The sequence below is a fragment of the Corvus cornix genome, chromosome 20 (assembly GCF_000738735.6).
Source record: "Corvus cornix cornix isolate S_Up_H32 chromosome 20, ASM73873v5, whole genome shotgun sequence".
NCBI lineage: Eukaryota > Metazoa > Chordata > Aves > Passeriformes > Corvidae > Corvus > Corvus cornix.
Window position 1 is genome coordinate 8164809 of NC_046349.1, and position 24891 is coordinate 8189699.

Consider the following 24891-nt stretch of genomic DNA (forward strand, 5'->3'; position numbering starts at 1 on the left):
TGCTCCCGGCGCCGCTTCCGCCGCCGCCGCCGCTGCTGCTCTCCCGGCCGCCTCTCGTGGCTCTGCTCCGGTCCCTGCTCCGCTTCCGCTTCGGTGTCGCCTCGCCGCCACCGCCATAATGAACAAGAAAAAGAAGCCGTTCTTGGGCATGCCCGCGCCCCTGGGCTACGTGCCGGGGCTGGGCCGCGGGTGAGACGCCGCCCAGGCCCGGCCTGGCCCCCCCACCCCGGTTCCTTCACAGCCCCGTTGCCCCGCCGGGCCCCGGGACGTTCCCGGGCCCGTTCGGTGCCCGGCTGGGCTCACACCTCCCCACACCACCGGTCCCCGTCCTCTCGGGGTGGCCCCGCGCGGCTTTTCAGTGTTGTCCCTTCGTAATGGTTCGAGTTCGCTCTTTCGCTGGGCGGGTTTGTGTTTAAAAGCGAGCCTGGGATGGGTTCCCGGGTGCTTCAGACCGGCAAAGGATTGTGTCCCTCCTGATGCTGTGACTGTGTGCGTGGGACCGTCTGGAAAATGATCAAACTGGGGACTTTTGTTGAGGGAACAGTGAGGGGGTTTGGTGGCGGCTGAAACCTTTTTTGGGGTGTCCTTTCCTTGGTGTGAGTTGCGTTCGTCCCGCTGATTTTCTTGTGTCCTTCCTTGGGGAGATCCTGCCGGCTGTGCCCCAAGAGCTGGTGCCAGGCGAGTGTGGGGGTTCAGAAGAGCTCCAGTTGCCCCATGCCTTTGCCCAGACCCCAGCCCGTGGTGTCCCACAGCCTGCAGGGTCAGCTGAGAGACCCAAAGACAGAAGGGAGGCCATGCACAGAATGGGTGGCAGAGCAATGAGCTGGGTGGTTGCAGTGTATTTGTGGAAAAAGTTCTCCCTATAAAAGGTTTTCCAGAGAAGCTGTGGCTGCCCATTCCCGGGAAGTGTCTGGGGCCGGGTTGGATGGGGCTTGGAGCAGCCTGGGCTAGTGGAAGGTGCCCCTGCCCATGGTGGGGGTTTGGAATGGAGGGAGCTTTGAGGTCCCTTCCAACCCAAACTATTCCATGATTCTAAGGACATTTTTCCCCCTGGCTTTACGAATGCTGGTCATGGGCAGTGGCTGATGCCATTCTCCCAAAAGAATTATATTTATGCTGCCTGTTCTGAGCAGTAACTGTGACAGGCTGGGATTGCAGTGAGCTAAACAGCCCCTGGTTTATCCCTCCAGAGCCACAGGTTTCACCACCCGCTCTGATATTGGCCCTGCCCGCGATGCCAACGACCCCGTGGATGACCGGCATGCCCCGCCGGGGAAGAGAACTGTGGGGGACCAGATGAAGAAGAACCAGACAGCAGATGATGATGATGAGGACTTGAATGACACTAACTACGATGAGGTGAGGTGGTTTTCATCATCCTTGAGATGTTTTTTCCCAGGTGGAACAAGAGTCCCTGAGCTCCCCACTCTTGCTATGAACCCGGTTTTAGCTGAGGCTTCAAACCCAGAATTTCCTGTAGTTTGCAGGCAGCATTTCCTTTTTTATTTATTGATTGAGACCTCAGTATGCACAGTGGCATGGTGCTTGCAGATTTTTGTTGTGGCCTTGCTCTGTGGACTGTGGTTTAATTGCTGATACAGAGCCCTGAGAGTCTTGGGAAAATATCCATAAATAAAAATTAATTTAAGTATTTCAGGGGTTGTATTTTTTTTTTTATTCTCCACAAATGAAAGCTTGTGTGCTTTGACAGGATGGGACTTGATGATCTTGGAGGTCTTTTCCAGCCTAAATGACTCTGTGATTCTGTGCCATATATTGTCCTTAAGTGGCCTGTGTAGTCTCTTGTGTTTAAGTCCCACTTTGGTTAGTTGTATGTTGTGATATTCTTTCTGTTTGCTTTCACTGGCGTAAAAAGTGGTTAATGGAAGAGAATGGCTTTTCTACCCTGGGATCTTGTTTATTGCTGAATAGAAGTGGTTTAGAGAGAGAAGCAATTTTGAAAGGAGCAATTTTGAAGCAGTTTTGCTTCAAATGGTGTGGGAGAATAAACACCACCATGGGGTGGTAGAAGGAAGATGCTTTCATTTAGGGATGTGTTAGTCTGATGCAATGTTGTCAGAAACAGCCTGTCAGTGCATTTTCAGGTAATTGTTGGCTGTAGGAGGAGCACAACAGGAGCTTTGAAAAACTGCCTTTTTTCCCCTCTTTTTTTTTTTCTCTCTCTCCAAATTCCCAGTTCAATGGTTATGCTGGGAGCCTGTTCTCCAGTGGCCCCTATGAAAAAGATGATGAGGAAGCAGATGCTATTTATGCAGCTTTGGATAAGAGGATGGATGAACGCAGGAAAGAAAGGAGGTAGGATAAGCTACAGCGCTGGCAGGGGGTGTTTTCTGGTTAATTGAGGATGACAGGTATTTTACACCACTTGCTTTGATAGTGGATGTGGTTAAATTACTTCACTGTAGTTCATTAAGATGGTGTGGGGAGGTGCTGAGCAACTGGTATTGACACACCACAGACTGCACTGTGCACTGGAAATTGTTAGAAAAGTCATCTCATGCCTGTAAACAATATGTGTTACTTGTTAAATGCGCTACTCACTAAGAGGAGGTTAAAGACTGAAGCTCACTTGGAGATGTCTGTTTTTACAGTATAATACTGTCTTGTTTGATAAAGGATCTCTTGTCATAATGTTGATAATTTAAGCTTGGAGAAAATGCCTTTATTTATGCCCTAACTCTTATCAAACACTTTTTTCTGTCATGTCAACACTTCAGTCAAAGACTTACCAAGTGTTACTTTGAGCATAACCTCAGTATTCCTTTTCCTAAGGGAACAACGAGAAAAAGAGGAAATAGAAAAATACCGTATGGAACGACCCAAAATTCAGCAGCAGTTCTCAGACTTGAAAGTAAGGAAAAAAAATGTCTGAAATGGGACTTTCTATGAGATACAAGAGGTGGCTGTGTGTTCTTTTGTGTTTCTTTGCTCAGATTTTGTGTGTTGGCAAACAAGTACTTTGATATTCTCCAGATTAGAATTACTTTCTGTTGGAAGAATACACACTGTTCTTGTGGATACATAAGGTAGTGAAATGTCTGCAAATTTTGATATTGATCATTTTTGTTTTGTGCTTTATGGAAAGTTCTACACTTCTGCCTTTGAGGGAAACTGCTAACTTGTTGGCATTGCAGGAGTAGCTGAGCAGAATCTCCTGACTCTAAATCTTCTTTTAAGTAAAATGTATTGTTTAAGCTGTTGTCTAATGATTAGTAATAAACCACTCAGTGCTCCAGGCACTAGGATTAATCTGAATGTTTGTAGCACTGAATCAAATAACAAAATTGATTTGGAATCTCAGTCTGGACTAAAACCAAATTCTAATTAAATGCATCTAATTCTTTTGTACATTGGATTAGGAAAAGAGTCTGACCCTTAAGTGTTAAATTGATTTTGAATTATTTCAAGAAAATAAATCTATTAAGGAGTTAAGAGCACTTAAAAAGCTATTTCTGCAGCAAATACTGATGATGACTCCTGTTTGAACAGCGGAAATTAGCAGAGGTTACTGAGGAGGAGTGGCTGAGTATTCCCGAGGTTGGGGATGCCAGGAACAAGCGGCAGAGGAATCCTCGTTATGAGAAGCTGACTCCCGTCCCCGACAGCTTCTTTGCAAAGCATTTGCAGTCAGGGGAGAATCACACTTCTGTGGACCCACGCCAGACAGTGAGTACACAGCAAACCTGGGCGAGCTGTGGTCAAACTGGATTAGAGATGAGTGTGAAACTGGGATTTGGGGAAAAGATGCTTGACCAAAAACTTGGTGTGGTTTGTGAGTCTGCCAACGGAATTCTGGGTGTTAAACTCCTGTGCTTGCTGGAGCCTTTCAGTGCACAGCCATTGCTAGAGAAAGCATGGGGATAGGCAGAGAAAGCCTGGTTCTTGTGTTAAAGATGGAAGGAAGTGTTTATTTTCCTATTTGCTGAATGCAGGGTGGTGATAGTTTCGGTGAGCATAACCATTTCTGTTATGACAACATCTTGCAAAGAGGGAACAGGAAATAAAGTTTGCTTTCACCTAATGGTTTGCTCAGCTTTGGGGTATTTGTGTTAAAAATTACTTGCCTTTCAGTCAACTGAAAATGAAGTAATTTAGCTTGTTGCTCTGTGGCCAGAGTCTACTGTGGTCATAGAATTATAGGAGCAGCTGACTGGTCCTAGACTGGCTCCATGTGTCCATGAGACTTTGTAGATATTCTTGTTTAAATGTGTCAGGTTTAAATGCCTGTGCTTGAATTTTTCACTTTCTTGTTGCTTATTTCGCTGACTTGACCAAACTTTAGTAATTACCTATAGATTTGCAAATCCTGTATGAGAAATGTTTTGGATTCAGGGAAGCCATATCATAAGTACCTGTGGGGGTTTTGCATCTGTGTCCTGCAGCTTCTGGGGAAGTGCAGATCAGCCAATAGCCTGAATTATTTTTGAAATCTCAGGAGAGGTTTTAGGAATGACTTTCTCATTCTTTTTTTTTTAGCAATTTGGTGGACTGAATACTCCGTATCCAGGGGGTTTGAATACTCCATACCCAGGAGGAATGACACCAGGCTTGATGACACCTGGAACAGGTGAATTGGATATGAGGAAGATTGGCCAAGCCAGGAACACCTTGATGGATATGAGGCTAAGCCAGGTAAGGATGTGAGAAGGCAGGATCTGTCACAGGTGTACCTGGGTTTGATGATGTGCTGCTATTTAAGTCCTGGTTTTAGAAAAGTGTTGAATTCTCTTTGGTATTAGAAGATCCAAGAACAGCTGAGCTGTGAAATAATTTTGTAGTCCCTCTCCCCGAATCTCATGCTGTCAACATGAATAGAATTTCCTGAGAAAACCAGTTTGTCCCTGGAATTCTTGGTCCTTATGGGAGAAGAGACCGCCTGGATATATCACAGGTGGACTTGAGGGAAACAGCACAGGTGGTGTTACCAAGGGAAGCATCTCTTCTGTCTTATGTAGGGATGCAGGACAAACTGCTGAAAAGTACTAGCTTTTGACTTCTGCTCTTTTTCATTGATTTTTCTGATCTAAATCTGGTTTATTCTAAAAAGAATGCCTTTAGCTGGCAGGGCTGCAGGAGCTTTTGGTGTCTGCTTGTCACCAAGCTGCTTCTTGTCTGGATTTTAACATTAAAGTTGTGTATATTAGAAGAGGAAAAAAAGCTAATAAGCAAGGCTTTGTGTTTTTCTCCTTCGTTGCTTTTGGGAACAGATGAATATCTAGGATTTTTGTACAGCACAGTGTCTTTTCAGGCATTCAGGGGCTGTGGGTGGTCATTTCAGTAGCTCTGACTTGACTTTCTCAGGTGTCGGACTCCGTGAGCGGCCAGACCGTAGTGGACCCGAAAGGATATTTGACAGACTTAAATTCCATGATTCCCACACATGGAGGAGATATCAAGTAAGTTTAAGAAGGATTAACAGATTTATCCTCTTAGCAGTGGCACTGATCCTACATGTAAATGGAAATCTGTCTGAGTGGGTGCTTTCAGCTGGCATTTAGTTTGTAAGAAATGCCAGGTGAGTTTTTGAGGATGAATTCTTTTAACATGAGATCTGGTATAGTGTTTCAGCTGAGGTACTGGCATCTGACCTGGATGCATCAATTGTGGGGATTGTTTCCATTCCATCCCTATTTCCATGCCAGAGTGATGGCAGTGTGTGGCTGCTTGCCAGCCAGGAAATAACCTGGTTAATTGTACCTGTGTGCTGCTAATTTAGTCTTGATTGACGACCTCTGAGAACCTCTTTAGCCTGGAGTTTGACATCTGTTTCATAAAGAATTGCTGTTTGAGTCAGAGCAGTACGTGCAAATACTGATGCTAATTCTTGGCTTACATCAATGCTTGGGCTTATCAGCTTCTGGCTGCAAGTGCCCAGCTGTAATTCCCAAAAATCTTTCTTAAATACTTAACTGGTTTTACTGTGATCTCGCTGTGTTAGTGTGTATTTGTAAGCTTGTTTTGGTAGAGTGTAATTTGTGTCTCCAATATGGAAAAATTTGAGGTCACACTGTGGATCTGAGCATGTCCTGGTTCAGGAGAATTGTTTCCCAATGTGCTGGAAATTTTCCTTCCGTTTTTTTCCTCCTTTAGTGATATCAAAAAAGCCCGTTTGCTCCTGAAATCTGTCCGAGAGACCAATCCTCATCATCCACCAGCCTGGATAGCATCAGCCCGACTGGAGGAGGTCACTGGCAAGCTCCAGGTGGCTCGAAACCTCATCATGAAAGGAACAGAGATGTGCCCTAAGGTCAGAATTGCTTTGCTTCCCTGTGATCCTTGTGGGATAGTAGGAAAAAGTTGTGGTTAATGAGCAGCAGAATCTCTGTTAAGCTTGATTGAGGCTCTGTCTGATACAGCTTCACTATCTGCAGTATTACAAAACACCTGCTTAGCCGGAAGCTCTGCTTTTACATTCTTGTTTCGATGTCAAGGAAGATGGGTTGTTTTTCCTGACAGAGTGAAGATGTTTGGTTGGAAGCTGCTCGGCTTCAGCCTGGAGATACAGCCAAGGCTGTTGTGGCCCAGGCTGTCCGGCACCTTCCACAGTCTGTGCGGATCTATATCAGAGCAGCAGAGCTGGAGACAGACATCCGTGCCAAGAAACGTGTCCTTAGGAAAGGTGAGAGCTCTCGTGGGCTCAGGGAATGAAGGCTGAGCATTGCACTCTTTATATTGCACTTCAAGTTGTTCAAGATGTGGCCATAAGTTCAGGTGCTTTTTTTGCTTCCTTGTTGAAATTACAGTTGTTAGCATGTGTGTTAATGGTGGAACTTGCTGCTGTTGAGCCAAAGAGCAAAGGTGTTGAAGTGTTCGTAAAACATCCTTCAGCAGAAAGCTGCTGGTACTGAACAATTCCAAAATGATACTTCACTTACCTAAGCCAATTCCAGCTTGATCACAATTAGATAAGTAGATGAAAGCAGTTAAAAAATGGTGTTCTAAGGATAAAAAGGTGCTCTAGATGTCACCTTGTGATACTTTTTGGAAAAGATACTGGAATTGATTGTTTCTACTTGCTTGTAGCCTGTTAGAGACCACAGTGGCTGCTGCTGGAGGAGCTTTAGAGGTCCCGGGGTTCTCATATCATGGAGCCTGTTGAGCTGCAGGATTTGCTTTAGTGGAGCAAGTTCTGTCCTTGACAAACAGCCTTTCTCTGTGGTGCTTACCTGAAACCTTACATCTTCTTGGATTGCATTGCACTTAGAGGTTTTCCTCTTTCGTGGAATTACTGTCTTTTCCAAACAATGATCTCTTCAACAGCAGTTAGTTGGCATTGTCCTGGACCCAGGTCTTCCTCAGAACTTCAAAATATGAATTCTTTGATTACTTTAAGTAGCTGGGTCTGTATCAGTAGAGATTAGTTCCTTCATGACTACTGAATTGTATTAGTTACATCTCCTGACTTTAATCTAGACAGGGAAAAGGGTCTGGATTTAATACATTTACTGAATCATTGTGAAGCAGTCTGCAGTATTGAATGGTTTAGCTTCAAAGGAATTAATTGCCTCCCACCTCTTACCTCTTGCATGTAAAATGCAGATCTCTGTTGAAATGACCTCTTACTACATGTGGATGAAAGGCACTTCAAAGTTGCTGGGGTTGAAGTTGTAAAGAGTTCAGATATTAACTATTCAGTAGCTTTTTATATTTCCATTGGCTCCACAGTGCAACACGGTGTGAAGTGCTGCTCCTGTGACACCATGTGTCCTTCTCAGGAACAGTCACAGATGTTGAACAGAAAAACACTTTTAAAGGAGCAGAAATAGATCTGTGAGTCCAGCTTGGGTAGGGGAGGGTCTTGTGTGAGAGCAGTGACTTACCCTCTAAGTACTGAGCTTTGCTTCAAACACTGTATTTATGAAGAGAAAAACATTCAGTTTTTGGAGCCACCTACTTAATCTCTTGATACAAAACTGTTAGTGGAATGGAACTGGATTTATCATTCTTTTCCCAATTTCTGGCCTGTTAACAGCTTCACTGTTGTGCTCCTCTGCTGCCTAGGGAGCATCACTAATATGGAGCTTGGAGCCTTAAGTGGCAGCATAACCCATTATTTCTCCCAAAATAAAAAAAGCCTGAGTGCCAGGTAATGTCACTGAAGTGTGACCTTTCATAATGTGTTTCTCCTCTCTGCTGGCTGTGTGCATTCCTACCATCCAGCAGAACCTCTGGAGTTTTTAAAGCCTCAGTCTGACTGGAGACCCAGCAAGCTGAGTGGCTGAAATACAGCTTGGGGTCTAAAAATCGAATTCTGTATTTATGAAAACATGTTCTGTCCTGCAGAGTGATGCTTTCAGCTCTTGGAGGCTGACATTATTCACTTAAATTCTTCAGGGAAATCTCCTGCAGCTACAGAAGTGGAGACAAATGGTTAATGCCTGTTGTAAATCTCTGTCTGTGTAGGGGTGGGATGTGCTCTGAGCTGAGGTTCATCACTGTGCCTCTGCCTCTGCAGCAGTGCCTCAAGGAATAGCCTTGCCCAGCTAGTTCCAAAGTAGGTTTAGATGCCTTTTCCCACTCGTTTTTGTGTGCCTGTGACTGTGCTCGCTTTATTGAAGAGGGATGTGCTCAGTCCTCTGTTACTATGGCACATTTGTGTACAGTCACTATGGAAGCAGTGGAAGTAATGCTGCAATGCAGCTGATTCCAGCAGGCTGGGGTGCAAATTGGAGTGACAAAAGGCTAAAAACCCTTTGGTTTCTCAATCTCTCTTAAAGAGATGGGCTGAGGAAAGCTGTTGTTTAGCATTTCATGTTTCAGACAGCACATGTAGGACAGGCTGCAGAGAATGCAGTTCTACCAGCAGTAGCTAGCTCTTGGACAAGATTAAGGAAGCCTTGAAGAATCCTAATTAGATGGAGTCCATATTGGATTGCTGGAAGCACACTTGGTGCTCATGACTGAGTGTCAGTGAGACCTTTAAGTTTTTATGTATCCCCGTTTCATTTTTGCATAGCAGGACAACAGCTTTTTGGGAAGTTAAGCTGGGCTTCATTGAACTGTCAGGAGAGGCTTACAGGAAAACTACATTGTCAAGGGACAGTTTCAACATGTAAGGAACAAGGTTGTATTATTAGTGTTGAAGATGCTCCTTTTCTGTAAAGGCAAACCCAGCAGGATTAAGCTGCCCAGTTTTGAAGATCTTCATCTGCTCATTTGCTGAGACTGGAGGCTTCGTTCAGCCAGGTGTTTTACTGAGGAGGATGCAATTACAGCTTGTACAGCAAAAAAGCCCTTGGCTCTCCAAAACCTGTTTCCAATTAAAATGATTAAGTGTTTTATTTTCTGATTTTAAATTCTCATTGTTGAAGCGAGAGCCCAATATAAGTAAATCCCCTCCCTTCCCTCTTTCAGGACATTTCATTGTAATAGCACAAATCCTTTATTATATAGTGTTTAAAAAATACAGATCTCCTTGGTAAACTACTTTATCATGATTGACAGAATTGTTTTGCCTCTCTAGCCCTTGAGCATGTTCCAAACTCAGTGCGTTTGTGGAAAGCAGCCGTGGAGCTGGAGGAACCTGAGGATGCCAGGATCATGCTGAGCCGGGCTGTGGAGTGCTGTCCAACCAGTGTTGAAGTGAGTTAAAAAAAAAAGTGAAATAAAAAAACTTACACCCCACTTCAGGCTGGCAGTAGAGCTTTGCAGGCAAGAGGCAGGGTGAGCAGTGTTTCTCCACACAAGGTTTTCTCCCACGTGCTTCATGCCACAGTGGGAAGGATGTGATGAGTAGCGGAATGTGCTTTTTTTCTTTGGAGTTAATTGTCTGGTGGTCATTACATGCCTCATTTTGCTGTGTAATTGTTAGGTTAGTCATGGCAGTGCACAGCTGTGCCTGCTGTAGGCACTGAACCATGTTTGTGTCCATGTGTGGTGCCTTGACAGTTGGGAAAACAAGTGAACATTTAATCTGGTGAATCTAAAAGTTACTCATTTCTGAAACACCAAACCAGAGTGTTCAATTCAGCTGCCTGAGAGGTGATGTGAACAGAAAATAGGAGTGTAACAGCCCAGCAGATGGGGATGATACCCAGAGATGATCAGGACTGAGCTTCAAGGGCAGTAGCAGCCTGTTTCTCCTCTCCTCCATTGGTATTCCACAGCCTTCTTGCAGTGCTTGAGGACAGTTGCCAACCAGTAGCAAGCAGCGTGAAGCTGCTTATCTCTGTGGGCTGACACTGCCATACAGCAGCCTTGTCAGCTCCTTGTTCTCATCTCACATACATCTTTGTTGCTCTGCAGCTGTGGCTGGCGCTGGCAAGGCTGGAGACATATGAGAACGCTCGTAAAGTCCTTAACAAAGCCCGGGAGAATATCCCGACGGATCGTCACATCTGGATTACTGCTGCCAAACTGGAGGAAGCCAATGGAAACACCCAGATGGTGGAGAAAATCATTGACAGAGCCATCACATCTCTTAGGGCTAATGGTGTGGAAATCAACAGGGAGCAGTGGATACAGGTAAGTGCTCAGTCTTGGAAGCCCAGGTGAGCTCTTCACGTTGTGTTCTGGAGGCTGCTGATGGTGGGTGTTATGGGGCAGTGTAATTTTGCACCTGGCTTATCAGTGGAGGTCCCTGTGAAGAGACAAGAGATGAGATTAAAAAGCTGAGTAGGGTCAAGGCCATAAGTGATACCCTGGGGTAATGTCACGTGTGTTTTGCTGAGAAGTGTCTGGTTTGCTTCTGTCTTGGAAGGTAAGTCGCTTCAAGCAGCTGCTGCCTAAGTAGGACAGAGGCTTAAAGCCTTCAGTGAAGGATTTACGTATTTTTTGCATATTTTTCTTTTGGCTTGAAAGATGTTTTATTTGCCCCATAAGTCTTTGTCAAATGGTGTTATGAGAAATCAATACAAATACTGCATTTGCAGCATGTAGGAAATGATACTGTTAGTCCTGTACTGAACCTCTTTCCTCCTGAATAGGTTCTGTGCTTTGTTTGATCCTAAGTCTTTAAAGCAGTTTCCTACTAAAATCATTTACAGTGGGTCAAGGCAGCAAAAATCTTCTGTTATACTGCTTAAGAACACTGATAGTGAATGAAGTATATAATATTAAATGGATATCCTTGTTAACATCTAAAAGAATACTGACTTTCTTTACAGCAGTAAAACAATTAACGGTTAATTTCAACTTCTCTTTAAAAAAACCCACGAGCACAGCCTCTGCATTGTTGTGTTCTCGAGTTCCTTCTCAGTAGTAGAACTGCTCCATTTCTGTTATCTGATCAGAGGGCTTTGCAACAAGTTTAAGCAAGACATGCTTGGCTTTCTGAAAGCTTTGTGTGTCAGGAAACCATTTTTCCATACATGCTCTGGTGAGAGTGTTTGCACCTTTTACTTAACACTGGCTGACAGGATACTCTTAAATTTAGTTATTGCTTAGCCCTTATTGAGACTTAATCATCTCAAAGCTGAAAGAAGGTCAGTAGTTCTGATGTTGCAGTTCTTCCTTGTGAAGTTTTTGCATTTTTTATTGGCCAGGTGCCTGCTTGGGTCAGCCCAGGGTTGTGGAGCTGTAGGAAAAGATTTCTAGGTCTGGAAAGGTCACACATTGTCGCAATTATTGCTTTTCAGTGGATGGAATTGCTGTGCTCTATTTCTTAACCAACTTGTGAATGATTTTGTGTACAGCTCTAGCACCTTCCTCGTGGGTGCAGGCTCCTACTCAGTGTCAGTGTGTGTTTGAGCAATGAGATGTTTGTGCTGTGGTGGTGACCACAATGTCTCTGTGTTTGTGCATGAGGAGTTGCCAATGCAGAATTTAACTTCTTGTGCTAAGCTCTCAAAATGAGCAGGGCTTTCCTCTTGTTTCTAGGATGCCGAGGAATGTGATAAAGCTGGAAGTGTGGCCACATGCCAGGCAATCATGAGAGCTGTGATTGGGATTGGGATCGAGGAAGAAGATCGGAAACACACCTGGATGGAAGATGCAGACAGTGTATGTCCAGCTGTGATGCTGCTTTTTGTTGGTTTTGTTTTATTGTGAGTTAGTGTTTTTTAATTAGAGGAAATTGAACTGGTGCCTGGGAAATGGCTTTGTCAGTGAAAGTGGATGTGATTCCCACACCACCTGCCTGCCTTTGGCCAGTCTCTGCCTCAGGAGGTTATTCAATTATAGAGCTTTATTCAGATTTGAATTTTTACTAAACAAAAAGTTGACAGTGGTATAGCTTGTCTGCTAGTTTGGTGTGGATTTTTTTTTTGTGAGTGTGAGACATCAACAGAGATTGAGTTATGGGTAAAGGAGCTGGGAGTTGAGTTTCAAGGCATAACCATTGTAGCTCAAGAGTTAATGTAAGACTGGACAAGGCAGTGGGTAAAAGTTTTACCAGGCTTTTTTTGCTTTAGGGGAATAGTTTGAACATGTGCTAAGAACTAAATCATATTTCAGCATGAGAAATGTCCAACTTCACCGGCCTTGAATTGGGCTCAGAGCAGTGGGGGGCACATGCTGTGGTGCTTAGGGTTTTGCCTGTGAAATAACAAAATGAAGTGCTAACATGAGAGCCTTTCCAATGCCTTACTAATGTTTCAAGCTGGCCTGTGAGTGTCAGTCCCACTGAAAGGCCAGGGATACTTGTGCTCTGTAGAGGGATATTTGGAAATTCATTCCCTGCTTCCTTTTAAAAAGCTGATTGTAAGTATTCTGTTCTCTATTAATGCCTCAATTCATGGATTACACCGAGTTACTGAGTTCTGGGTTGAATTGTGCATGTGTAATTCCTTCTTGCTCTCGATTCCAGTGCTCCCCTAAGCTCACTTAGTCCTGATCTGTTTTCCCTCAGTGTGTTGCTCATAATGCCCTGGAGTGTGCCCGAGCCATTTATGCCTATGCCTTGCAAGTCTTCCCGAGCAAGAAGAGTGTGTGGCTACGAGCAGCCTATTTTGAAAAGAACCATGGAACCAGGTACGTGTGCTGCATGATCCCTCCGTGGAGGGCTTCATCCCAGTGACAGGCTGGGAAGGAAGGAAAACTACAGGATGGTCCCTGGTGTGGTGCAAGTGCAGAGTTAGTGCAGCTGGGTGAAACTCACTGACGTTTTTTTGCAAGTCTGACCTTCTTTGTTATTGTTGTGCCCAGAACATCCTTAAGTTTTATGCAGTCATAAAATGGTTTTTGGCAATAGGGATTTATTGGTAAAAATAGCTGTGAAGAGACAAGGTAGGAACAAGTGTCTTTGAGAAGGCATCTCTGGAAAAATATGGGGATACAAATCACCTAAAATGTGTTTTATTTAGTCTTCATAGATAAACAACTACATAGCTGAATGTGTCCAAGCATCTCTGGTATTTTCTGATTAAACACTCTGAATGTGTATCACATCCTGAATTAAGATTGGTGTTATACTGTTATAGCTCAGGCTCTTTTTGAAGTTTATTCATAAAGAGTAAACTTCACATGTCAGAAACTTTCTGCCCACATCTTAGATTAAAGCAAACAATCTCTGCAGTAAGCCACTTATACATGTGGAATCATCCTTATTAAAGCCAACAAGACTATGTTGTGGAAGTGACTGCAGATGCTGAGTTCTTCCTCATTCAAGCCTTTTTTTATATGGGAACAAATATACCTTTGCTTTTGATGTTTTCCCATGTTTCCCAGTGGTGGCTGGCTTTTAAGCCCCATGTTCCACCTGAAAAGTATATTTTCCAGAGGAAAAAAAAAATTGCATAAAATCAAGCGAGCCTCATCTAATAATTCTGGAAACCTTCCTGTCGGAGTTTCTGCTAAGGTTTGTTAAGCAGAATTACTCTTTCCAAGAGAAAGGAGCTGTTTGTGTGAGGGCTCTTTCCACAGAGGCTATCAAACAAAGGTGTCTGAACAATGAGCCGTTTGTGGAGTGCTGATTTCAGAACCCTTGTGGAAAAAGACCCCACCCTTTCCTTGTTATGAAACAACTTACCAAGGTTTACAACATTGGACTTTGCAACAATATTTATAACACTGAGTGATAGTGAAAATGGTGTGAGAGAGCTTGCCTTTGGCAGTACCTTGAGGGATTGTAACTTGCTCTTTCTTGTCTTCAGAGAATCCTTGGAGGCTCTTTTGCAGAGGGCTGTTGCTCACTGTCCCAAAGCAGAAGTGCTGTGGCTCATGGGAGCCAAATCCAAGTGGTTGGCAGGAGATGTGCCAGCAGCCAGAAGCATCTTGGCCCTGGCTTTCCAGGTGGGTGTGTTACACTTGTCAGAGGGTGTTAATTGTGACAGGTAAAGAATACAGAGCAGGCTTTTTCTGTCAACGCCTGATTCCTGCTGCCTTTCAAGGTGATGGAGACTTCCTCTGTTCTTTGATTGCTTTGTGTGGCAAAATGTTCTCCTGTGAAATAGCAGCAAACTGGAAGCAAGGCTGTGGTACTGCTCTTTTAGTAGTTCTACACCAGGTTCTGAGCTGGAACAAGTTGTCCAGAGAGGTTGTGGCTGCTGCATCCCTGGAAGTGTTGAATGCCAGGTTGGATGGGGCTCTGAGCAGCCTGGTCTGGTGCACAGCATCCCTACCCTCGGGATGAGATGATCTTTAAAGGCCCCTTCCAACCCAAACCACTCTGCGATTCTATGAGTTTGCAAACCATCAATTTTACTAGCATGGCTTCCACCAACCCCAGTCATGGATCAGAATCCTGTTGTCTTGGGTCACCTCAGGGAAGGGGTTGTGGTCTGCCCTAATGAGGTCACTGAATTACTTATATTTTGGATCAAACCCACTAATGAAGGGAATCGCCTGCTGGATGCTGTAGCAAAGATAGGCAAAGCATTTCTAGCACTGGGAATCAGGCTTAAAAGCTAAGTGGAAAAAAAGGTCCTGAAATGGAAGGTAAAAGATACTTCCTTATTCTGTTCTCGGTGCTCTTTGTTACTAGGCTGCAAAGTTCTTGACATGGTTGCCACTGAAATGACTTTTATTGGAAGAGTTTTCACAGACCTCAGTGGGGAATTCAAGCTGCAGTTTTTTTGCCTGAGGGTAATAAAATGAGGGTCTCATTGTGGCAGACCCTGTGATGTTTTCAGTATTTAAACTGGAAGTTCAGAAGATCAAGCATTACTGCTTTTCAACAGTTGAGAAGCATCCAGCTTCTAAACTGGCATATATCTTTGTGTTGCCCATCTGTTTTGGAGGATTTCTATAAACTTCAAAGGTCAAAGAAGACTGGGAGGAGCTTGCACTGAAAAAAATCCTACTGTGGATTGACAAAGCTCTGATTTCAATTTTAATCTGGATCAAACGGAGGATTAAATCTGCTGTTGATTCACTGTATGCATTTGTCTGTCACTTTGTGTTCTTGCAGGCCAACCCCAACAGCGAGGAGATCTGGCTGGCTGCCGTGAAGCTCGAGTCGGAGAACAATGAGTATGAAAGAGCGAGGAGGCTGCTGGCAAAGGCTCGCAGCAGTGCCCCCACAGCAAGGGTAAGGATGTGTGGAGGGTGGAGAGTCTCAGGCCTCTTGGCCACGGGGGATTTGGGACGGATGGAGGAGTTCCTTCAGTTCTGTGGCCTTAGGGATTGACCATATGGCTCCCTGCCATTGGCTTCCGGGGCATGTGGCCGCTTTGCCGAGCGCTGCTCCAGCGAATTGCGACACAAAGTTGTGGCATGGTGGGAAAAAAAAGGCTAGGATCAAGTGAAGGGTTTCAATTTGTTTTTTACACAAATAGCAAAAGTCAGGAAATTCCCAGTTTACAGCTGTTTGTATAATGTTTGTGTTGCATAAAAGCACATCTTGGAAAAAAGAGAAAATACTTTCACAGAAGACTCACTTATGCTTGTACTAAAGACAGCTCTGGGGTGGTTTGGTGTTTAAAGTTACGATCCTGTGTTTATCTCCAGTTACCTCCGGTATGATAAACTCTGTCGATTTTCGGCTCTTCATACAAAAGCATTTTAACTTGTCCAAGTAAACGAAAAGTTAGTTTGATCTCTGTCCTCTGTTCCTCCCCCTCAGTCGTTGTTACATCCTACATCTTTTTAACTGTCCTCTTCCTCTCTGAGCCAGGGAGCTTCTGTAGCTGGGGCTGAACCTCTGCTCTCAGACTTGATGCCTCTCTTGCGAGGTCACAGAGGGGGGAGTTTGGGAACAGGGAGGATGGGGATCAAAGAGCAGTGAGAGAGCCTTTGGTGTATTTCTCATAGCTGTGACTTCCCTGCGTAGCCAGAAGGAAGGATTTGGGGAGCAGAAAAGTACGTGTACCAGTTTGTAATGAGCAGGACAGCAGTTAGAGCCTGAAGCCATAAGTAAGGAAAGGTGGTCATGGTAGCTTGGATATGAGGAGATCAGATTGTGCTGATGAAGGAGGCCTAGGTTTGTTAATTGGTTGTGCTATTAAAGCTGTGCTCTTTATACAAATATTATTTTTCCAACTCAAACTGTTCTATGATTCTGCAAATGCCAGTTCTATGTTAATAATTATGTAAATAGGTGAGATACAGGTGGATCACACTCTTCTAACTCCTTTAGTATTTGCGTTTACCTTTCCATTGTTATCTGTGCCCACTATTATTTAACTCTGATATTTTAGTTTTTATTTTACTTCAAACTGTAGCTAATCAATAACATTCTAATGAATGCATGAAAGTGGGAATCCGCTGCTTTGGCAGATTAATGGTTTTTCAATGGCTGCTGATGGTAAACAGCTCTGGTTTGTTCCCAGGTCTTCATGAAGTCTGTGAAGTTGGAATGGGTGCTTGGGAACATTGCTGCAGCCCAGGAGCTCTGTGAGGAAGCCCTGAAGCACTATGAGGACTTCCCCAAACTGTGGATGATGAAAGGACAAATTGAGGAACAAAAAGAGCTGGTAGAGAAAGCACGGGAGGCTTATAATCAAGGGGTAAGATGGATGTTACTGCAGGTTTGCTTTGTGCTGCTGGCATGGAGAGATGTCTGTCTTTGAATGAAAATGAAGAGCCAAAGACACGATTCCTTTCTGTCATTGGTTAAAACAGTAAAAGAAAAAAAAATAGGCCCTTGAAATAAGCAAGAATTTCTCTTACGCATTACCCATATGCAAGATTGACTTTCTTGCTTGAAAGAGTTCTCTGTATGCCTGACTCCTCACAGGCAGGAAGAAAGGCTTTGCACAGTAATTCTCTAAGACCTGGAAAGACTAAAACCAGAACTCTTAAAAGAAAATCTTCCTCAGCAGCTCTTAGATGCACACTGTGAAAGGAGGTGGCCTGCGGAGCACTCCTCTCTCTTTTAAATGGTAATTGGTGTCCTTGGGTATGAATGCTCAAAGACAGCCATCAAAGTAATTTGGACACAGGTTTCTGCCAGTGTTGATATCCTAATGACTCCCTGCACACTCTGCTGTGGTTTGGGGATGTGTGAGAGCCCTCCATCTGCAGAAGGAGCACGAATTGCAGCTGTGTTAAGGGAGGTGTGTTCTGTCTCTTAACTGCTGGGATAGCTCAGTCATACCTGATGTACCTGACTATTTTGGATACAGGAAAAACTTCACTTCTGTGCTGACTGTAAGACTAGCTGGAGAAATTTGAGTGGCATATCTTGGTCTCTCTTCTTGTAAACTCTTCAGGAGGATATAGGCAGGGAAGTTCTTTTCAATAGGAGTTACAAGATTTTTTTTCATCTTTACCTATTAGTATACTTTTTTTTTTTAAACAGTTGAAGAAGTGCCCCCATTCCATACCCCTGTGGCTTTTGCTGTCCAGGCTGGAGGAGAAAGTCGGGCAGCTGACTAGAGCAAGAGCCATCTTGGAAAAGTCTCGCCTGAAGAATCCAAAGAATCCAGATCTCTGGTGAGTTGTGTGGAGTTGAACTGATTTTGGGCTACAAATTCAACCCATTCTTCAGGCCTGCTATTTCACATTATCTCAACCATTTGAGCCTGGAACTTAGGACCACACCCATCCTGGAGTTTCTTCTGGACTAACAGCTTCCCTGAATAGCAGAAATGCTTTGGTGATCCTGGCTAGCTTCTCTAAGGATCTGGGAACTAGTTATTTCTTTACTGGTGGTTGTAGTGCACAGAGCATGCACAGGGCTCTTTCCTTTCTGTTACAGTTCCTTTTTCAGATTGTTTTTTATCTGGGCCATTATAGAATAAAAGTCGCATTTATTTTTAGATGGAGAGGAATGGGAAGATGTCAGTCACCTACACATATCCAGAATATGGGCAGATGTTTGCAGTTTCCAGTGACCTTCATGTGACTCACTGTTTCTGCCTAGTGAATATTGTCATAAATTTCATCAGTGTCTCTTCCCTACCAGGTTGGAGTCTGTGAGATTGGAATACCGAGCTGGGCTGAAGAACATTGCAAACACACTGATGGCCAAGGCACTGCAAGAGTGCCCCAATTCAGGTGAGCTGGATCTCATTTCTGCCTTAAACACAGTTAATTGTTTTGCCCAGTTGATAGAAGCACATTTTTTCCCAAGATGTCCTTTCTGGCCAGGTCTCAAATACTGAGGGTCTTTGAGAACAATCCGAGTTACTTTGTGCTCTCTCACACCTGAGGGGTCATGGGTTGGTGTTGTTCCATTTTTCCGCAGTGTCCAGTATATTATTGGATCCCTGGTCCACAGTTTGTCCCCAGGCTTCCTGCGAAAACTTCTTGGATATGGGTGGGTTTTTCTCTGAAGCTGGTAGAAGTCTGCCAAGGTTTAAAATTAAAGACACTTCAATGTTTGTAGTTAGGAAGTTCAGTGGAAAAAGAATGGTGCTTTCCCTGTCCCTCTGGAGTACAGCTGGCCTTAGGAGATTCCGAGTTGCTGGTTTGCCTGCACTGGTTTCTGAGTTTAACAACTTGTGCTGGCAGCAAATTTCCATCGCAGTCATGATTGGGGGATAGTGTACCATAAATGTTCAGTCCTGGTTTTTAATTATTTTAGCTCATGTAAGAAAAGAAGTCAAATGATGTCAGTTAGTTCTAACCAGCAGTGGAAACATTTGCCTCTTGGGATGGGAGGATAAAGTGCCTAACACATCCCTGTTTTGGGGCAGAATTGCAGGAAGACTTTAAATAATTAAACATGTTGACATCTTCTGGGGAGAAGATGTCACATAGCTACAAATTGTAGTAACTTGCTGCAGGTCAAGGCTTGACTTGCCTTCAGGGTAGGTTTTGAAAGGTGTTTTAATTGGTGGCTACTAAAGTCCCAGTGAATTAATTGGGAATTAAGTGACTTTTATGACATGATAGACTCATTGCAAGGTACTCTCCATGTGAGTGGGTCACCAAAGCAGCACCACCCAAAATCCTGCTCTGTTTTTGTGAATGACCTAATGAGTGTTTGCCACCACAGGCTGTTCTACAGATCTGCCTGTTGCTATGGAAATGGGCAGCAGGAGCTCAGTTTTTGTTTAAAAAATTGCTTCCAACTTTATCTTAGACCTCAACAAACCATAATCAAAGCCTGCAGGACTTGGCCACCTGCAGTCCTGTAAACCAGAGGTTTGGGTCCATCGATTGCTGAATTGATTCCTGATGGGTGGCAGGCTGCACAAAGAATAAAATAGAAATATTATGGTGTTTGTGATCCTATATATAAAGAGCAAGAAGAAGAGAGTCTGTCTCCTGTCTGTCACTGCAGTTATCAAAGCTTGTGTGTGTTCCTGTGGTGCCGTTTATGGGAAGCGAGAGCGCTTTGATGGAGTCCTGGCAGACACCAGCTGTCAGGCTTTGCTTTGAAGTGATCAGGTGTGCCTGGCTGACATGAGAAACTGCAGATTTCATGCTCCCCTGAGCATATTTCCTTCCTTGCTTTTGGCAGTGAGAAGAGCTAGGGATTAAACCCAGCTTTCCTGGATCTACTCTGTCCTTCATCAGTGTGTGTGGAGCCAGCATCAATAAGACTGTGGTGCTCTCCAGCACCCTTGAAACTGCTCCCAGACTGTACTTTGCACTTTTTGGGCCTTCTTCTGCCACTGCAGTTGCCTGTTCCAACAGACACATACCTTTCCCTTTGGAAATGCTGATTTGCCCTCCCTGTCCCAGTGTTTGCAGTGTCTCATCTGAAAAGCCTGAGCTCTGGGTTAGCTGCGGGAGTTGTGGTACAGAGACCCCCAGAGCTGAAGCTCCAGCATGGTGCACACACTAGCTCAAATTTCAGAGTTCTGAATGAAGTATCTGTGTGGAAAGAGTGATCTGGGATGAGGTTAGGGGTGGATCACCACCAGGGCAGGGGCTGTACAGCTGCTTGTGTTGCAGAGCACTGGCCTGATGGCAGGGTGGGAAGGGTTAACCTCAAAATAACACTAAACAATCTTCTTACTTATTTTGATTAAGGAATCCTGTGGTCAGAAGCAATTTTCCTTGAAGCGCGACCGCAACGAAAGACCAAGAGTGTGGATGCTCTCAAGAAGTGTGAACATGACCCACATGTCCTGCTGGCTGTGGCCAAGTGAGTTCCTGTGCTTGATGCAGTAAAAATATCCGTGTCTGTGTGTGGCTGTATCCAGGATGGAACACTGCACTCCAGCACAGCCATGCGACTCTGGCTGCAGCAGCTGTAATAAGTCCCAAAGCAAGGAACAGCTCTCCAGCTGTCTCCTAGTAACTGTGCAAATCTCTCCCTTGATTCCAAGTGGGGAATGTCAGCCTGCCCTCGAGTTGTTCTGGTGGGTCTGGGACTGGCACAGATAACAATACACTCACACAAAGCTCATTGCCAGTACTTGGTATTGGCACCCTGCAAGCTGCTTTCTTCCTGTCCCTTGACGAGGATTTCACTGTGCTGTCAGGTGAACTAGGCTTTATTAAGTGGTTCAGGATATGTTTTAAGTATCTGTGAAAATAGGGACCTTTTTTGCTGATTATTTTTCAAGTTTTATGTGGCTGTCTGTGTAGTTTGCATCTTTTCTCTCTATCCTAGATTCTGTCAGGTGTCTTTTTAAATTCTGAGCTAGATACTCTGCTCCTGATTTTTTCCGATGTCAGTGTTCTTCAGTTGTGCCCCTTCCCAGAATGCAAACCACCAGACATTCTGTAGTTTGCTTCTCTGAAATGGGAAGATAATCTCCTAGGAATTGTTTTCTTGTCCAGACTGAGTTGTGAGGATTCCAGTGCTGAAAACCCACTGTTAGAACTGACTCATGCCACATCCTGCTCTGATGTGTGAACAGCCTTTACAGCAGCCTTGATGGAAACAAACTTACTTTCCTCCCTTTGGGAATAGCAGAAGAGGTTAATACAGGAGGCATTTTGCTCGAGGTTGCCCAATTCTTTCACAACTCTATTTTAGAAGCCAAAGAAAACTGTAGGATACACTCCAGTGACTGCAACACTGGGTTCTGCCAGATCCTGACAGCTGACTTGTTCAGCTTTAGCAGCAAGTGAGAAAAATGTTAACTTTTCCTTTATGGCAACTGCTCCCAGGCCCCTTCTGGTGCAACCTCAGGCTATTTAACAGCTAATCCCAACATAAACAGCTTCCACCTCCCATCACGACTCGCCTCTGTAGGTACAGAGTGTCACACATCTGTGAAAAACTTTTGTTTAACATGTTGCTGAAAATGGCCACTACTTGCAGGTGTTAAGCCTCTGCTATCATTGTTGCGCTCTTGTAAATCACAGTTTATTTAACACAGAACAATCAAGAGTATTATAGGGCTTAAAAACAATCACAGAAGCTGTATAATTTTATGACAGGCTAAGCTCTTTATGAGGGGTGGCTGATTTGATAAAGACCTTATAGCTCAAATGAACTCTTTAACGCAAAGCAGTGAAACCAAGAGACTCTTGACCCAGCTGGTTCATTACTGGGGAGAAATTTCAGCATTGACCAGTGCCTGGATGAAATGGCAACAGTGGGGCTGTGCTAGGATGGGTTTGAGTGCAGAAGCTTCCATGCTTGTTTTTTCTTGGAAAATGGGGCTGACAAGGCAGGTCTGCTCCACTCCACTCCAGCAGGCTTTGTAGGTGTGAGCATGTGACCATACAGCAGGCAATTGCCAGCTTTTAGAAGTTATTTAATTGTTAGATGCTAAAATTGACTTGAAGTGTAAAGAAATTGAAGGAGTGGGAATAGATGTAGGCACGTAATCCTGTCTCTTCCTCACCAAATCTGGAACAGCAAAATTAAAGCAATTGAGTTAGCAGAGCTCAGTAATGCTTCTCCTCTCAGCAGAGTCTGTCTGTGCCTGGGGCTAAGTTATCCTCTGAGTTGCCCTGCCTCACTGTGGGGCAGTGAAGAAGAAGTGCTGGATGTTCTCTTCAGTCCTCTCCCTTCCCTTCCCTTCCCTTCCCTTCCCTTCCCTTCCTTCCCTTCCCTTCCCTTCCCTTCCTTCCCTTCCCTTCCCTTCCCTTCCCTTCCCTTCCCTTCCCTTCCTTCCCTTCCCTTCCCTTCCCTTCCCTTCCCTTCCCTTCCCTTCCCTTCCCTTCCCTTCCCTTCCTTCCCTTCCCTTCCCTTCCCTTCCCTTCCCTTCCCTTCCCTTCCCTTCCCAGGAGCAGGATGGTCGGTAGTTGCCTAAAAAGCTGCCGTTTCCTTCCTGGGAGAGCAAAGAACTGGAACACCTGTAGAGCCTTTAAGTTGGACTTCTTGTGGGTTGACATCTTCCTGTAAAGTGAGGCTGTTTATCAGCTCCCTTCTGCTTTTCCCAACAGGCTGTTCTGGAGCGAGCGTAAAATAACCAAGGCCAGAGAGTGGTTCCACCGGACGGTGAAGATAGACTCTGACCTGGGGGATGCCTGGGCCTTCTTTTACAAATTTGAGCTCCAGCATGGCACAGAGGTGAGTGTGTGCATGGGAACAGGGAAGGCAGCAGCAATCCCTGGCTGGCTGCCCAGGGGTTGCCCAGTCCTGGGATTGCTGCAGTGCTGGGCTGAGCGTGCTGCTGCTGCTCCTGCCTGCGTTGTCACAGGGGAGGCTGGCTGTCACGCCTGGTCATGAATGAGCAAGAACAGGCCTGTGCGGTGGCTTTTAAAAGGTGCTGTCATTAGCTGAGCTGTGTTTCAGGCTGCTTTGCTGTCCACAGTCATGCTGGTTCATGCAAAAATCTCTGAAATCAATCTTCCTCCTGTAAAACTCAAGTTTGCTCTGAGAGGGGATTGTGCTGGAATGGTGGTGCTGGGTTTGTGTAACTAGGGCTGTTCCTTCCCAAGTGTGGAGTACAGGTTGCACGTGAACACAGCCAGAGGAACAGCCAGCTCTAATCTCTTACAGCAGTTTGTACTGCTGATTCTACTGAAATGATGGGGGTGTTTATCTTCTGACTTCAGAGAGACCTTTCACTTGACACAGCTCCTGCAGGTGGTAGTGCAAGGAAGTTTCTGCTGCAGTTTCTGTGCTGTAGCCAAGACTTGCTCAGCTGCAACTTGGCCGGTTTGTTCAGCCAGGCAGGAGACTTGCTGCTTCTGAATTTTGACTTGGACTTCCTTTGAAAGTAACAGATCCCAAACCCCACCATGGTCTTTGGAAGAGTGTTTGAAGCAGGGAGGGTTCAATTTTTGCTGTGTTCTGGAACAAACCAGGACAAACTGTCATTTCTCTTCCCTGTAGGAACAACAAGAAGAGGTGAGGAAGCGCTGTGAGAATGCCGAACCTCGCCACGGAGAGCTCTGGTGTGATGTCTCCAAGGACATAGAGAATTGGCAGAAGAAGATTGGGGAGATTCTCGTGCTTGTGGCAGCCAAGCTGAAAAATACCTTCTAGAGTGTGCTGGCCTCAGCTGCCTCAGAGGTCTCTGTAGGACTTAACCTGCTTGTGGTACATTTGCCCTTTCAGCAGTACAGATTTTGAAGGACAGGACATGGATGATGATAGGAAAGCGCTTTCTCCCAAAAGGAAAAGCTGCTTCCTTCTTTCCCCAGCATGGCCATCAGCTTCTGCAGCACATGGGAACGTTGTAGCTGATGTCACACAGGAGACAGGAGCAATCTTGTGAGGCTTTGGTGGCATTTCCACGTTGATTCCTGATTCCCCCCTGCGAACACAAGCTTTAATTAGCGCTTGTATGGATTCTGACATGTGGCAGTCCCTCTGTTCTTGGCCCTGGCATGTATTCCCTGTCCCCCTTTGGTGTTTGGCCCACCTGATACTGGTTCCTTGTCAGCAGCTCTGGGTTGTTGCTGTTGGAATACACTGAGTGTCCTTGAAGGAGATGGATGGAGTTTTGGGAGCAGCCCAGCAGCACAGGGAAAGGTCTGGGCTGGCTCCTCTTCTTTAGGTGGTTTAGTTTGGTGTCTGCTAACAAGCTGCTGCACAGCTTGGAGGTGTTCCTCCAGCCTGAGCAGCTGGAGCATTTTGTCAAATTCAAAAGCGTATTTTTAGAGAACTTTTCCTCAATTTTTAAATGTATATAGTAAAGCTTATTCTTTTAGGTGTCTGAGTTCATTAAGCACAGTGGTGGTTTAAAGTAACAAGGCATAACTCAGCAATCCCTGAAAGCCCTTTTGAAGGAGGAACCTTTATTTAGAGTCATTGGGAGACTGTGTGTGGCTGGGAGGTTTGGGGTGGCTCCCTCCAAGTGCAGATAGAAAAAAAGCAAATTCAAGAGAGGGAAAGCTTTGTGTTTGAGACCCTTTGTACACTGTCTTTAATTTTCTACACTTGTGATCTGTACTATTTTTACCCCAACTCCCTGACTTCTTGTGATCCTAGAATGAGAAGCTGTACTGTCTTACACCTGAGGCTATAGCAGCTGTATCCAGGTCTGTGGATGTGCATTATCCTATGTATTTAGTCGAAGGAGAAGCTCCCTTATTACTTGTTGGAGAACATGTATAAAATACAGCTTCTTTTTTTTTGTTTCCTTCTGTTGTCTTCGAGCGTGGTCTTGCCCTTTGACTCTCAGTGGGAAGAGTGGGTCTGATAGCAGAAACCTTTGGAGTTATCAGGCTCCCACCACTCTGGGAAGCTGCCTGCCAGTGGTGGCTGCACCAAGCTGGGCTACAGCCTCTTGCCAAAACGGATGAGAA

The 24891-nt window shown here is 44.9% G+C and overlaps 1 protein-coding gene across 1 annotated transcript; it reads left to right on the top strand.

Annotated features, from left to right (window-relative positions):
• On the top strand, positions 1-24729 carry PRPF6 (pre-mRNA processing factor 6). Its single transcript, XM_039563508.1, has 21 exons — positions 1-189; positions 1191-1359; positions 2198-2316; positions 2794-2872; positions 3511-3687; positions 4498-4653; positions 5323-5417; positions 6112-6268; positions 6478-6640; positions 9485-9603; positions 10267-10485; positions 11839-11961; positions 12809-12930; positions 14052-14190; positions 15308-15427; positions 16668-16844; positions 17639-17772; positions 18245-18336; positions 20263-20377; positions 22579-22705; positions 23474-24729. Exons 1-21 carry the CDS (start codon positions 119-121, stop codon positions 23624-23626), a joined length of 2826 nt encoding a protein of 941 aa, XP_039419442.1. The 5' UTR covers positions 1-118; the 3' UTR covers positions 23627-24729.
• The last annotated feature ends 162 nt before the right edge of the window (positions 24730-24891 follow it).

Excerpts from the sequence above, each read along its gene's own strand:
- PRPF6 (XM_039563508.1), top strand. The coding sequence starts at position 119 with ATGAACAAGAAAAAGAAGCCGTTCTTGGGCATGCCCGCGCCCCTGGGC. Across the intron at positions 2,317-2,793 it reads GAACGCAGGAAAGAAAGGAG|GGAACAACGAGAAAAAGAGG; the intron begins GTAGGATAAGCT and ends CCTTTTCCTAAG. Across the intron at positions 15,428-16,667 it reads GCAGTGCCCCCACAGCAAGG|GTCTTCATGAAGTCTGTGAA; the intron begins GTAAGGATGTGT and ends GTTTGTTCCCAG.